At 40.8% G+C, this 15,087-nt stretch overlaps 1 protein-coding gene and 1 non-coding gene across 2 annotated transcripts in view; one reads left to right on the forward strand and one right to left on the reverse strand.

The window, feature by feature from the left end:
- LOC137204665 (uncharacterized) overlaps positions 1-9,031 on the reverse strand; it is a 36,391-nt gene extending 27,360 nt beyond the window's left edge. The window contains 3 exon segments of the mRNA XM_067702403.1: positions 430-590; positions 8,665-8,802; positions 8,883-9,031. Coding sequence (XP_067558504.1) covers positions 430-554 — 125 coding nt within the window. The 5' untranslated portion in view covers positions 555-590; positions 8,665-8,802; positions 8,883-9,031.
- Positions 9,032-14,347: 5,316 nt separating this feature from the next.
- TRNAE-UUC (transfer RNA glutamic acid (anticodon UUC)) lies at positions 14,348-14,420 on the forward strand. The gene has a single exon. It is a non-coding gene; the product is annotated as a tRNA-Glu (tRNA).
- The last annotated feature ends 667 nt before the right edge of the window (positions 14,421-15,087 follow it).

Here is a 15,087-nt window from a genome sequence, read left to right on the forward strand (position 1 = left end):
TCTAAGCAATGGAAAAACCCTTGTTAGAATAGTGAGGGTAGTTCTGTGCTTTTCTGTTTAAGATGTGGAAAATTTGGACATGTTCATATTCTTCTTCCTTATGTTCTACCCTTGTTGGAGTTCGAAAAATATAGAGAGAGGGAAGAAGGAGGGGAAGAAGGGAAGAGAAAGAGAAAGGAGAAGAGGGAGAAGAGTCGAGTCTGAAATTAGGAACCGTTGACTCTCCTTCATAGATTGGAGCATATTAGAAGGAGCTGAGCCTTCTTGGTGTTTTATAACGTTTTCAGACAAGGTCTTAAAAATTTAACACATGCTGGTGACTCTGGGAGTTTAGGCATCATTCAATCCCATAATACTGTTATTAACTAGCTTGAAAGAGGACACTTTTGTTATTATAAACAACCCTTCACCGCCACCCCCGTGCAGTACCTTTTGGTAGCCTGGAATCTTTCTGAAGGATAAATAAGTGTGTCTGGGACTTTTGGAGTTGCAGCTAACAGCATGCTTTCTATGCCATTCACAATTCTGGAATTTCTTCTTCTGGTTGGACCCATTCCACTATGATTTCTCAGACCTGAGCAAGTTATTTCCTAAAATATTTCAAACCAAAGTGAATTAAATTTGTTGGATTTGTAAGTCCTGTGGTACTGACTATAAAATTATCTCACAGCCATAAGTGACCCCAAATACATGTAAATGGCTGGATACACTGGGGGTGGGAGGGAGTGGAAGGGAGAGAAGAGAAGGGGAGGAGAGGAGAGAGTAAGGGAGCAAACGGAAGAGAGATACCATTTTGCACAATGAAGGGGTGAGGCACTAAGTGTGACTATTTCCAAAATAGAGTTGTCTAAGGTGCTCTGAGAAAAAACTCTCCATTTTACAAGGTGGCTAGTTGGAGTGCTTTGTATACTGGCCTCTCAAGAAATACAGCTGATGAACTTCATGGCTGCAAGATCTGAAAAATCATCTCAGGGTGCCCTTTTTTTTTTTTTTTTTTTTTTTTTGCGGTACATGGGCCTCTCACTGTTGTGGCCTCTCCCGTTGCGGAGCACAGGCTCCGGACGCGCAGGCTCAGCGGCCATGGCTCATGGGCCCAGCCGCTCTGCGGCATGTGGGATCTTCCCGGACCGGGGCACAAACCCGTGTCCCCTGCATCGGCAGGCGGACTCTCAACCACTGCGCCACCAGGGAAGGCCTGTCCATTCTTGTATAGCCTAAGCATATGGAGGTGGGCTGTATATGCTGCCCTGCATAATGTAATAATGAGGGAGGGAGAGGTGGAGGGAGGGTGGGGAAGGAAGAGGGGGAAGAAAAAAAGGGAAATCTGTATCTTCCAATATTCCTATTGGTTATGGAACTACAGGGCATGATGGATGGAATTCTTTTACATTTGTCTAAAATACTAACTAAAAGAAAAATATTAAGCCTTCAAAGGAAAGACTATTCTTCTTCAAAGAAAGAAATAAGTTCTCCATAGCTGAATTACTGAAGGACACTTAAGGAAAATGAGACAAAAGAAAAAAATCTTGGGTTAAAAAGTCTAAAGTTTCCATCTCGATTTTTTCTGAAGACTCTTGGGCTATCCCAGTCTCCTGGAAATAGTAGAATATACAAGTTCAGAAGACTCAAGAGGTCTTTGAAAGGCTATGAGTGAGCTAAGAGGGAAGAAAATAAGCTCTGTAATCAGATCCTAGTGCTGACACTCAGCTGGTGATCTTGGCTCTGTTCCCTAACCTTTCAAAACCTGTTTCCTCACCTAGAAAAAGGGGATGATGTCCTCCATCTCCTAGGGCTGCTGAGAGGACCCATGAGCTCAGGTATATCCATCACTTAGCTCACTGCCTTGCCTGGACCATAGAAGCTGCTAAGTGGAACCCTTAAATCCTTGACCCCCTCAAGTTGCACTCAAAATCTCAACCATGACCATCTTTTGTTTCTATCCTCACTTTCTTCATTTTTTCCAGTCCCTTCCTACAAATATGATCACATCTATTTTATTCTTAATTCTCCGACCCCTCAATCTTCCTCTTCAATTCTGACCCAACTTCTTAAAGAGTTATAATGGACTAAATGCTTGTGTCTCCCCCTAAATTCTTACGATGAAGCCCTAACCCCCAGTGATGGTATTTGGAAATGGGGCCTTTGGGAGGTAATCAGGGTTAGATGAGGTAATTAGGGTTAGATGAGGTCATAAGGGTGGGGCCCAAATCTGACAGGGCTGGTGTCCTTATAAGAGGAGGAAGAGACACCAGAACTTTCTCTCTCTCTGCCTTGTGAGGACAGTGAAAATGCAGACATCTGCCAGGAAGAGAGCTCTCACTAGAAGCTGATCATGTTGGCTCCTTGATCTTGGACTTCTAGCCTCCAGAACTATGAAAAAATAAATTTCTGTTGTTTAAGCCACCCAGTATATGGTATTTTGATATGGCTGCCCCAGCAGACTAATGCAGGAGCTGTAAATATACCCTACTTCTACATTGCTATCATTCTGTCACTCCTTAACTCTGGCAGTCTGGCTTTCACTCTAACCCCCTTAGAACTGCTCTTTCAGAGTCAGCAATGAACTTTTGAGTGAACTTACCTCAACATAATAATGACAAACCCACAGCCAACATCATGCTCAATGGTGAAAAACTGAAAGCATTTCCACTAAGATCAGGAAAAAGACAAGGTTGCCCACTCTCACCACTATTATTCAACACAGTTTTGGAAGACCTAGCCACAGCAATCAGAGAAGAAAAAGAAACAAAAGGAATCCAAATTGGAAAAGAAGTAAAGCTGTCACTGTTTGCAGATGACACGATACTATACATAGAGGATCCTAAAGACGCTTCCAGAAAACTACTAGAACTAATCAATGAATTTGGTAAAGTAGCAGGATACAAAATTAATGCACAGAAATCTCTTGCATTCCTATACACTAATGATGAAAAATCTGAAATTAAGGAAACACTCCCATTTAGCATTGCAACAAAAAGAATAAAATACCTAGGAATAAACCTACCTAAGGAGACAAAAGACCTGCAGGCAGAACACTATAAGACACTGATGAAAGAAATTAAAGATGATACAGACAGATGGAGAGATATACCATCTTCCTGGATTGGAAGAATCAACATTGTGAAAATGACTATACTACCCAAAGCAATCTACAGATTCAATGCAATCCCTATGAAACTACCAATAGAATTTTTCACAGAACTAGAACAAAATATTTCACAATTTGTATGGAAACACAAAAGACCCCAAATAGCCAAAGCAATCTTGAGAAAGAAAAAGAGAGGTGAGGAATCAGGCTCTTTGACTTCAAACTATACTACAAAGCTACAGTAATCAAGACAGTATGGGACTGGCACAAAAACAGAAATATAGATCAATGGAACAGGATAGAAAGCCCAGAGATAAACCCACACACATATGGTCACCTTATTTTTGATAAAGGAGGCAAGAATATACAATGGAGAAAAGACAGCCTCTTCAATAAGTGGTGCTGGGAAAACTGGACAGCTAAATGTAAAAGAAAGAAATTAGAACACTCCCTAACACCATACACAAAAATAAACTCAAAATGGATTAAAGACCTAAATGTAAGGCCAGACACTGTAAAACTCTTAGAAGAAAAGATAGGCAGAACACTCTATGACATAAATCACAGCAAGATCCTTTTTGACCCACCTCCTAGAGAAATGGAAATAAAAACAAAAATAAACAAATGGGACCTAATGAAACTTCAAAGCTTTTGCACAGCAAAGGAAACCATAAGCAAGACGAAAAGACAACCCTCAGAATGGGAGAAAATATTTGCAAATGAAGCAGCTGACAAAGGATTAATCTCCAAAATTTACAAGTACCTCATGCAGCTCAATATCAAAAAAACAAACAATCCAGTCAAAAAATGGGCAGAAGACCTAAATAGACATTTCTGCAAAGAAGATATACAGATTGCCAACACACACATGAAAGGATGCGCAACATCACTAATCATTAGAGAAATGCAAATCAAAACTACAATGAGGTATCACCTCACACCAGTCAGAATGGCCATCATCAAAAAATCTACAAACAATAAATGCTGGAGAGGGTGTGGAGAAAAGGGAACCCTCCTGCACTGTTGGCGGGAACGTAAATTGATACAGCCACTATGGAGAACAGTATGGAGGTTCCTTAAAAAACTAAAATTAGAACTATCATATGACCCAGCAATCCCACTACTGGGCATATACCCTGAGAAAACCATAATTCAAAAAGGGTCATGTACCACAATGTTCATTGCAGCTCTATTTACAATAGCCAGGACATGGAAGCAACCTAAGTGTCCATCGACAGATGAACGGATAAAGAAGATGTGACACATATATACAATGGAATATTACTCAGCCATAGAAAGAAACGAAATTGAGTTATTTGTAGTGAGGTGGATGGATCTAGAGTCTCTCATACAGAGTGAAATAAGTCAGAAAGAGGAAAACAAATATAGAGAATTGACTTGAGGACACAGGGAGGGGGAAGGGTAAGCTGGGACGAAGTGAGAGAGTGGCATGGACTTACATATACTACCAAATTTAAAATAGATAGTAGTGGGAAGCAGCCATATAGCACAGGGAGAGCAGCTCGGTGCTCTGTGACCACCTAGAGGGTTGGGATAGGGAGGGTGAGAGGGAGACGCGAGAGGGAGGAGATATGGGGATATATATATATGTATAGCGGATCCACTCTGTTATAAAGCAGAAACTAACACATCATTGTAAAGCAATTATACTCCAATAAAGATGTTAAAAAAAAAAAAAAAAGCAACCATCCTAGCTACTACATGTTTCCAAGGATTTTGAATCACATCAAAGAGAATGTTATTAATGAAAACATTTTGGAAGAAATAAAACTAGAGATATTGTTGCATCTCATTTCTCTATGTCAAACTTTTAACCATTTATTCCCAGAAGAGAAATTTGAAACATTAAGGCAAAATTGTTGGGTAAAAGATCCATTCACTTTTCGAAACCCAGAATCAATAATTGAGTTCAACTTGGTGCCTGAAGAAGAAAATGAATTATTATAGCTCAGTTCTTCATATACATTGAAGAATGATTATGAAACATTAAGTTTATCGCATTTTGGATTAAGATAAAGGAAGACTTTCCTTTGATAAGTCGAAAGAGTATCCTGCTCTTATTACCATTCACAACAACTAGTTTGTGTGAGCTAGGGTTTTCAGTCTTAATCCAGAAAAAACAAAGGAAAGGAATGGATTAAATGGTGCAGCAGATATGCAAGTAGCATTATCCTCCTGTGTTCCAGACTGGCATGAACTTATGAACAGGCAAGCACACCTACCACGTTAAATAAATCTTTTTTTTTTAAATTGGAGTATAGTTGCTTTACACTGTTGTGTAAATAAATCTTACCTGGTTTTTGTTTTTTCATTTCTTATTTTGTGATTTTTTATATGTTGTATTTAAATGTTAATCTAGCACTGTATGTGATAACTTTATGTTTTAATTTTTGTTATATTTAATACTAATAAAATCATAATGTAATTTAAAAAAAGAAAGTAAAAGGGAAAAATTTGCCATCTACAACTTCAAAGGAATATTATCAATATGCCTAATCTAATTAGTGCATAACTATGTGATTCTCTGCCTCTTTATTACTTTTTTATCTTTGGAGTAAAAATTCTTTAAAAAAAAAAAAGGAATTAAGGGTCCAGAAATACACTCTTACATTTACGGTCAACTGATTTTTGCCAAGGGTGCCAGGACAATTCAATGGGGAAAAATAAGTCTTTTCAACAAATGATACTGCGACAGCTGGATAAGTACACTCAAAAGAATGAAGTTGGGGCTTCCCTGGTGGCGCAGTGGTTGAGAGTCTGCCTGCCGATGCAGGGGACGCGGGTTCGTGCCCTGGTCCGCGAAGATCCCACATGCCATGGAGCAATTGGGCCCGTGAGCCATGGCCACTGAGCCTGCGCGTCCGGAGCCTGTGCTCTGCAACGGGAGAGGCCACAACAGTGAGAGGCCCGTGTACTGCAAAAAAAAGAAAAGGAAAAAAAAAAAAGAATGAAGTTAGACCCCCTATCTCACACTACATATAAAAATTAACCATAAATGAATCATTGACCTGAATGTAAGAGCTAAAACTACAAAACTTTTAGAAGAAAACATAGGAGTAAATCTTCCTGACTTTGGATTAAGCAATGGTTTCTTAGATGTAACACCAAAAGAGTAAGTGACAAAAGAAGAATTGGTAAATTGGGCCCAGTCCCGAAAGCGATGGCGGTTGCAGTTGTGGGTCTTACTTCTCCTCCCTTGCCCTAGAGGATCTTCTCTTTTTCTCCCTTTCTGCCATTCCAGCAAGCTGCAAACCCTCTGAAAAAAATGCCTCTGCACCTCTAGCTCTTGTGGAGGTTGGTGTCTTTAGTGGAGTCTCCTATTTCAGGGGGACCTTCAAGATGGCTGACGAGTAAGACATAGAGATCACCTTCCTCCCCACATATACATCAAAAATACAACTACATGTGGAACAACTCCTACAGAACACCTACTGAACACTGGCAGAAGACCTCAGACTTCCCAAAAGGCAAGAAAATCCCCACGTACCTGGCTGTGCAGCTGACAGGATCAGGCCTGACACCAGGCCTGGTGTCAGGCCTGAGCCTCCGAGGTGGGATAGCCAAGTTCAGGACACTGGACCACCAGAGCCCTCCTGGCCCCACGTAATATCAATTGGCAAGAGCTCTCCCAGAGATCTCCATCTCAATGGTAAGACCCAGCTCCACCCAACAGCCAGCAAGTTCCAGTGCTGGACACCCCATGCCAAACAACTAGCAAGACAGGAACACAATCCCACCCATTAGCAGAGAGGCTGCCTAAAATCATACTAAGTTCACAGACACCCCCAAAACACAGTGCTGGACACGGCCCTGCCCACCAGAAAGGCAAGATCCAGCCCTACCCACCAGAACACGGGCACCAGTCCCCTCCACCAGGAAGCCTACACAAGCCACTGAACCAACCTCACCCACTGGGGGCAAACACCAAAAACAATGGGAACTACGAACTTGCAGCCTGCGAAAAGGAAACCCCAAACACACGTTAAGTTAAACAAAATGAGAAGACAGAGAAATATGCAGCAGATGAAGGAGCAAGGTAAAAACCCACCAGACCAAACAAATGAACAGGAAATAGGCAGTCTACCTGAAAAAGAATTCAGAGTAATGATAGTAAAGATGATTCAAAATCTTGGAAACAGAATGGAGAAAATACAAGAAGAATAGGTAAATTGGACTCATCAAAATGAAAAACTTTTGTTTCAAAGAACACCATCAAGGAAGTAAGAAGATGATCCTCAGAATGGAAGAAAATATTTTCAAATCATATACTTGATAAAGAACTTGTATTCAGAATACGTAAAGAACTCTTATAACTCAATAATAAAAAAAAATCCAATTTTATAAAAGGGCAAAGGATTTGAATTGACATGTCTTTAACAAAGATATACAAATAGCCAATAAGCACATGAAAAGATGCTCAATGTCATAAGTAATTAGAAAAATACAAATCACAGCCACAGTGAGATATCATTTCACCCTCACTAGATGGCTAAAATAAAAAAGAGAGATAATAAAAAGTGTTAGCAAAACTCAAAACATACATATGTCCTTACAAAAACTTGTACATAAATGTTCATGGCAGCATTATTCATAATAGTTAAAAAGTAAAAACAACCCAATGTCTGTCAACTGATGAATGGATAAGTAAAACGTGGTATATACATATAATAAAATACTATTCATCAGTAAAAAACGAAACAAAACAAAAACGAAGTACTGGTACATGCTACGACATGGATGAAGCTTGAAGACACTATGCTAAGTGAAAAAATTCAGACATAAAAGGCCATATATTGTATGATTCCATTTGTATGAAATGTCCAGAATAGGCAAATCTGTAGAGACAGAAAGTGGATTCCTGGTTGCTAGGAGCTGAGGAAAGTGGGGAATGGGGATTGACTGCTAATGGGTACAGGGTTTCTTTTGAGAATGAGGAAAATGTTCTGGAATTAGATAGTGGTGATGATTGCATGGTCTTGTGAATTATACGTTAAAGGAGTGAATTTTATGTTATGTGAATTATATCAATAACAACTAAAAAATTCAGAAAAGAAAGAGAATATATTTTGTGTTACCTTTTGTGAAAAAAAGAAGGGCAAATGTATCTGGTTACTTTTGCAAAAAGAAATACAGGAAGGATAAAACAGAAAACAATGGAATCATTTATCCACAAAGGGTAGGGGTGGAGGAACAGGATATTTTCTGCTGGTTGATTCTAGCTTGTCAATATTATAGAGTCACATACAATGGAAAAATTATCAGCAAACCACTGAAAATTAAGAGACCCAGTAAGAATTTGATCATATGTCAGTTTGTATCAGGAAAGAAGGAAGGGAGGGGAAGAGGGAAGGAAAGAAGGTAAAAAGATAGGGAAAAAATGGTCAAAAAAGGGAGAAAGACAAGGAGGGAAAAGGGGAGGATGGGAAGAAGGAAAGGAGGAAGGAGTGGAGGAAGGAGGAGGGAGGGAAAGGGGGAGGGAGGAAACAATGGGGCAGCCTGACAGTAGCTGGCGGTAGTGGTAGCACGCCTCAGGCTTCTCTATCTTACAGGCTGACCTTGACATCAGCATGACGGGCCCCTCAGGGAGTGTGATAGAAGGACGCCTGCTGGACAGCCACCATTAAAGCATTTTTCTGAGTAGCTTGGCATGCAAGGGTCACTTGCATATTTTCCACTCCCGGATGGAACAAGAGCTAACGGAAGAAATGTGAAAGTAATTAGGAATTTCTCTCATAACAGAAAGGTGAAGTTGAGGGTGGGGATCACCACTTACTCAACATGTAAATGTATGGATCAAACTGCTGGATATGTTGAGATCCTTGCTCCTCAGCCACAAGCCTGAATTTGGTCTGTCCATAAGCAGTGTTTCATCCCATGAAGGCAGGCTCCAGGCCTAATTGCTCTGTATCTGGACAGCATCAGGTTTCCCTAGTTATCAGAAAAGGATGAGTAGGCTCTGATTAACTAGCAAATATATGCTCAAAGGTAGGCTTTTGTAAAACTGCCAAGATTGGATTAGTGTTTAAAACATACACACACAAATACAAACCTGCACATACACATATAGAAGCAAAGAAGTCCATCTGAGTGACAGAGAAATGCAAATCAAAACTGCAATGAGGTATCACCTCACACCGGTAAGAATGGGCATCATCAGAAAATCTACAGACAACAAATGCTGAAGAGGGTGTGGAGAAAAGGGAACCCTCTTGCACTGTTGGTGGGAATGTAAATTGATACAGCCACTATGGAGAACAGTATGGAGTTCCTTTAGTTCCTTAAAGAACTAAAAATAGAATTACCATATGACCCAGCAATCCCACTGCTGGGCATATACCCTGAGAAAACCATAATTCAAAAAGATACATGCACCCCAATATTCACTGCAGCACTATTTACAATAGCCAGGTCATGGAAGCAACCTAAATGCCCATCGACAGATGAATGGATAAAGAAGATGTGGTACATATATACAATGGAATATTACTCAGCCATAAAAAGGAACGAAATTGAGTCATTTGTAGAGACATGGATAGATCTAGAGACTATCATACAGAGTGAAGTAAGTCAGAGAAAAACAAATATCGTATATTAACGCATATATGTGGAACCTAGAAAAATGGTACAGATGAACCGGTTTGCAGGGCAGAAATAGAGACACAGATGTAGAAAACAAATGTATGGACACCAAGGGGGAAAAATGGCAGGGGTGGTGGTGGTGGTGGGATGAATTGGGAGATTGGGATTGACATATATAAACTAATATGTATAAAACAGATAACTAATAAAAACCTGTTGTATAAAAAATAAAAAAAGAAAGAAAGGAAAAGAAAAACATTGACATCATGGCAGATAGATTATAAGGGAGAGAATTTAGAATGCAATTGCATTTGCATGGCCAGCGGTGATAGAAATTAGTTTTTACTGGTCACTCATTCTACTGTTACATTATTTTTACTTTGACCCTCTCTAGGCTCACCTATCTATGTGGTCACTGTCCTCCAGCAGAGCGATCATAAAGACAGGAGGTGGATGGACCACCTTGTCTTCGTGTGATGCAAATTCAAAGTGAACAGGCCTCAGATACAAATGGAACTCTTCAAAACCCATCTCACATGCCAAGTCCTTATAAGACTAAAAGGGGAAAAAAAAAAAGCCAAGAACATTTGCTATTATTTTCCCCTAAAAGGAAAGTAAGTGGTAAGAAAACCAAACCATCTGAATAAGCACAAAAGCAAAAGTCAAAACAAAAGTAAGCCAAGTCCGGTGTGAAGTGAATGAGTCACAAGGGTTTTGAGTCTGCCCTAAGCTCTGACAGTTAAAGACAGTAGTTAAGGTCGGAGGAGATATGCTTGGGCACTTCCTCAACTCTCATTTCCTACAAGTTGGCTTCTATCTTCAGAGCCCTCCTGAGGTCACCAATATTGCCCTCAATAGGAGGTTCACCATTTTTTCTCAGAGCTCCTCATGGTTGGCCTGTCTCCTCCTTGAGGAACATTTTTGTTCTCCTGGATCCAGGATCTCCATGCTTCTGCCTCTTGACTACTCTCTCTCAGTCTTCACTGGCTTCTCCTCTTTTTGGTTGTTGAAGTAGCCCTCCTCTACCACCCATGCCATGTCACTGACCTTGTTGGAGACACTGCAGGACCCCACGTGGGTCACCCGGATGGCTCGGAAGGGCAGTGGCGCCAGGCGCATGTGCACAGCCCCTGCTAGACGTTCCCCCGGGCTGTTGATGACACGGTTGTGGCTCTGGCGGACCACAAAGAGCTGCACCCACCCCATGCCAGGGCACTGGCTGAGCAGCCAAGCACTGCTGCCCCCGTCCCGCCACCATTGCTGCTGCTACATTCCGGCTTCTCCTCTTTATTTTCAACACCTGTTTCCTGGTGTTCTAAACCTAATCCTCTTCTCACCTTCTCCATGCCCTCCTTAGGGAGTCTGTCATCCAACTCCAGGCCCTAACCATCACCCCCTTGTGTAAGAACCTGTGACCCCCATCTCTGTCCTGCTTCAACTCTGAGCTCTACTCTCATGTGTCCATGGCTTGCAGCCAGGATCCATTCAGATGTTGCTCTGGCATTTCAGGCTTCTGTGTCTAGAATGCCTTCCCTTCCTCTCTTACCCCCATTCTAACACACATCTTCATCTTGAGAATTTGGTACATTAAGGCTGCGTTCAAATGGCACCTGTATTAGTTTGCTAGGCTGCTGTGAAACAGTACCATAAACTGGGGGGCTTAAACAACAGAAATTTGTCTCAGTTCTGGAGGACAGAAGTCCAAGATCAGTGTTGCAGGGTTGGTTCCTTCTGAGGGTTTTGAGTGAAGGAGCTGTTCTAGGCCTTTCTCGGCTAATAGATGGCTATCTTGTCCTTGTGGTTTCACACAGTATTCCTTCTGGGTATGTCTGTGTCCAAACTACCTCTTCTTATAAGGACACCAGTTATATTAGATAAGAGCCTACTCTGATAACTTCATTTTAACTTGACTGCCTCTGTAAAGATCCTATCTCCAAATAAGGTCACATTCTGGGGTACTAGGGGTTAGAGCTTGAACATATGAATTTTGGAGTTACACAATCATCCCTAGGCCCTTTTCTATGGAACTTTCTCTGATTCACTTAGAAAGAGTGAAATACACTATTTCCTGTGCTCCCATAGTATTTTGTTCATATGACTAAAATATCATACTAAACTTTATTAGGGGGAACTTTTACATTGTGAACTCCCTGAGAACAAGGATCAGAAATTATGAGGACATAGTATCATAGCAGTTAATAATATCTGGGCTCATGGTTTGAATTCTGCTTCTACTACTTTCTAGTTATTTGATCTTAGGCAAATTACTTAATTTTTCTGAGCCTCTACCTTCCTGCTGGTAACATGTTTGTAAGCTATCATATCATAATATACCATAAGGACATCATAAAGCTATCATATCAAAAGAATATTCTGAGGAGTACATGAACTAGTACATGTAAAGTCCCCAGTACAGACCCTGGCCACACTAGGCCCTAGACAGTGGTTGATGGTTGATGATTGGACTCTTTGCGTCTTCAGGGCCTCTCATGGGGACAGAACACAAAAGAACTCATACACGTTTGCAACAAATCTTCAAGTTCCATGTTTTTCCAGTTTGGGGAACATGTTCACTTAAATGTCTTACCATCATCTCACGCTCATACCTAAAACCTAACTCACTAAGTGTTCTCTCCCCCTGCCTGCTGAACCTTCCATACCTCTGCCAGACCTGGATGCTGTCACTGACTCATTCTTTCCTTTCTTTAGGCCCTCCATTGCTTCTGCTCTGCTATTCAACTTCATTATATTTGAGAGCAAATACAATCAGTATTCACTGAGTGCCCAGTGAGGGTCAGGCTTCATACCCCTGATAGGATACTAGGGAGCTTACACTAGCAGGAAAACCAACAAACCAATATTAAGCATCTAATTAAAAGGCAATGGCTGAATGAAGAGGAAGCCCGGGTGCTTGGAGGAGAACCCAGCCTAGCTGAGTGGTCAGAGAGGCAATGTGGGGAGGCCTGAGTGAGAGGATAAACAATGGAGGGAGGGAGAAAGGGAGGTCATCATTTCAGCCATTTAGAAAGCTCACTCTGGCTACTCTTGGGGCACAGATGGGGCAAGGCTTGCAGGTAGGGGGACCCGTAGTCTGTTATCCTCCATCTGGATCCTCAGTCCCCCTACTGACCGTGCTAAGTGTACACTCCCCAGACTCATCTCTATCAGCCTATGCCAGAGGGTCAAGAGTTCCAAAAGTTTGGAAAATGTCTGTAGGAGCAGCATATGAGAATCTTGGCCTTGGTTCTGTCCTACGTCTGCTGCAGACTTGAATGCAAGCAGGCCTATCTCCCCCACGAGGAAGGGATCGCCCATCACTTTAGCTGAAAACAGCTGAAAGAAAACAGAATATTTTTTAAAACACACACACACACACACACAGAAATTTGACATATTAAGAAAAATACATCGGCAGCATAGACTTTGGATCCAGAGTTCCTGGGCTCAAGTCCTAGCTCTGACACTTATAAGCTGTGAGATTTGCGGCAACTTATTCAATTTAGCTGTCTCTCAGTTTCCTCATCTGCAAAGTGGGGATAAGGATAATAACAGCACCTAATAGGAACTGATAGATCAAAACTGTATCATAGGGTTGTTGAGAGGGTTAAGTGAGTTAATATATGCAAAAGTGCTTGGTACAGAGTATTTGCTATTACCATTATCATAAATGTTTTAAGCCAAAATAAAGAGAGAAATGATAAAGATGACCTAAATAGAAATAGAAGTATCTGATATATTTCAAGTATTTTAGTGGCCAATAATAATAATATTAATAATTTCTTATAAACTCTAATTGAAGTTTTAAAAATTTCAAGTATTTTCACATATATTAACTCATTTTTATTTTCACAAGATACCTATGATTTAGGCATCACAGATACTATTATTTCCATTTTACCAGTGAGGGGTCTGAAGCAACACTGAAATTTTCTAAGGTCATACAACAGTACCAAGAATAAACTTAGGTTTCCTAGTTTCAAGCTGTACTTTTTTTCTTTTTTTTTTTTGCGGTACGCGGGCCTCTCACTGTTGTGGCCTCTCCCGTTGCGGAGCACAGTCTCCGGACGCGAAGGCTCAGCGGCCATGCATGGTTCACGGGCCCAGCCGCTCTGCGGCATGTGGGATCTTCCCGGACCGGGGCACGAACCTGTGTCCCCTGCATCGGCAGGCGGACTCTCAACCACTGCGCCACCAGGGAAGCCCCCAAGCTGTAGTTTTACAGTATACCAAACTGCCTCTGCAGTGCTCCTCCACTCAGTCAGCCCTGGGTGATTGGTGAAATAACCACATTGCTCTTTTAATGTCCTTCTGCCTTGCTCACCTCCTCTGCTCTGGCATTTTTGCTACCCTCTAATATACCACTCCCAGCAAGGACCCAGTTTGGAGACCCCCTAGTTTGCCTTTCCTGGTTTGGCTTCCCAAGGGTAGATCCACTTATTTACCAAAGTCCTTGCCTACTCAGAGATGCAATTTCTAGACAATTGAAGTCTTCCAAAGTGATAAAGAGATTTATTAAACTAATTTCCTGCTTGTCTTCTGAGGGCAATACCTGCCCCATTTTCTGTCCCAATACAAAAGATTAATCTGAATATTTATCATTTCTAGGTCCCAATTTGAACACATTTCAAAAATAATAACAATTAAAGTTGTGTGGGGAATTCCCTGGTGGTCCAGTGGTTAGGACTTGGCACTTTCACTGCCAAGGGCCTGGGTTCAATCCCTGGTCGGGGAACTAAGATCCTGCAAGCCATGCAGTGCGGTCAAAAATATGAAATAAAATAAAATAAAGTGTGGGATCAATGAGAGACTGGATAGGTACACCATATATTCACTACGATTTATAAGAGGACTAAAAATACATTTGAAAAAAAATCTGTTACCATAATACAATGTGAAAATAATCCTCAATAAATGGTAGTAGGATACATGGCTGGTAATTTGGGGAAAAATTCTATTTTGAGCCATACCTTACACCACACACACACTCATATACACACACATACATGCACACACACTCCAGGTGGAACACTCAAAGGAGTTAAATATTTTTGAAATAAGATAAAATATGAAACATCTGGAGGAATTTTTGCTTTCTGGATTTAGGAGGATACAAGAAATTGCAAAAGAAAAGACAAATAGATTTGACTACATGAAAATAAGTTTCTGTTAAAAAATAAAAAGACAAATTGGGGAAAATATTTGCAGAAAATATGATGGACAAAAGGGTTAAAGTTTGCTTTTTTTTTTTTTAAAGAAGAGCCCATGTAAGTGGATAGGAATGACATTAGGATTCCAAGAGATAAATAAACTAAGGGAAAGAACAGAAAATTCATAAAAAATACAATTAGTAACAAGACATTTGGAAGAATATTTAATCTCAACAAATAGCAAGGAAAGAA

This window comes from Pseudorca crassidens, chromosome 13 (genome assembly GCF_039906515.1).
Source record: "Pseudorca crassidens isolate mPseCra1 chromosome 13, mPseCra1.hap1, whole genome shotgun sequence".
Classification (NCBI taxonomy): Eukaryota; Metazoa; Chordata; class Mammalia; order Artiodactyla; family Delphinidae; genus Pseudorca; species Pseudorca crassidens.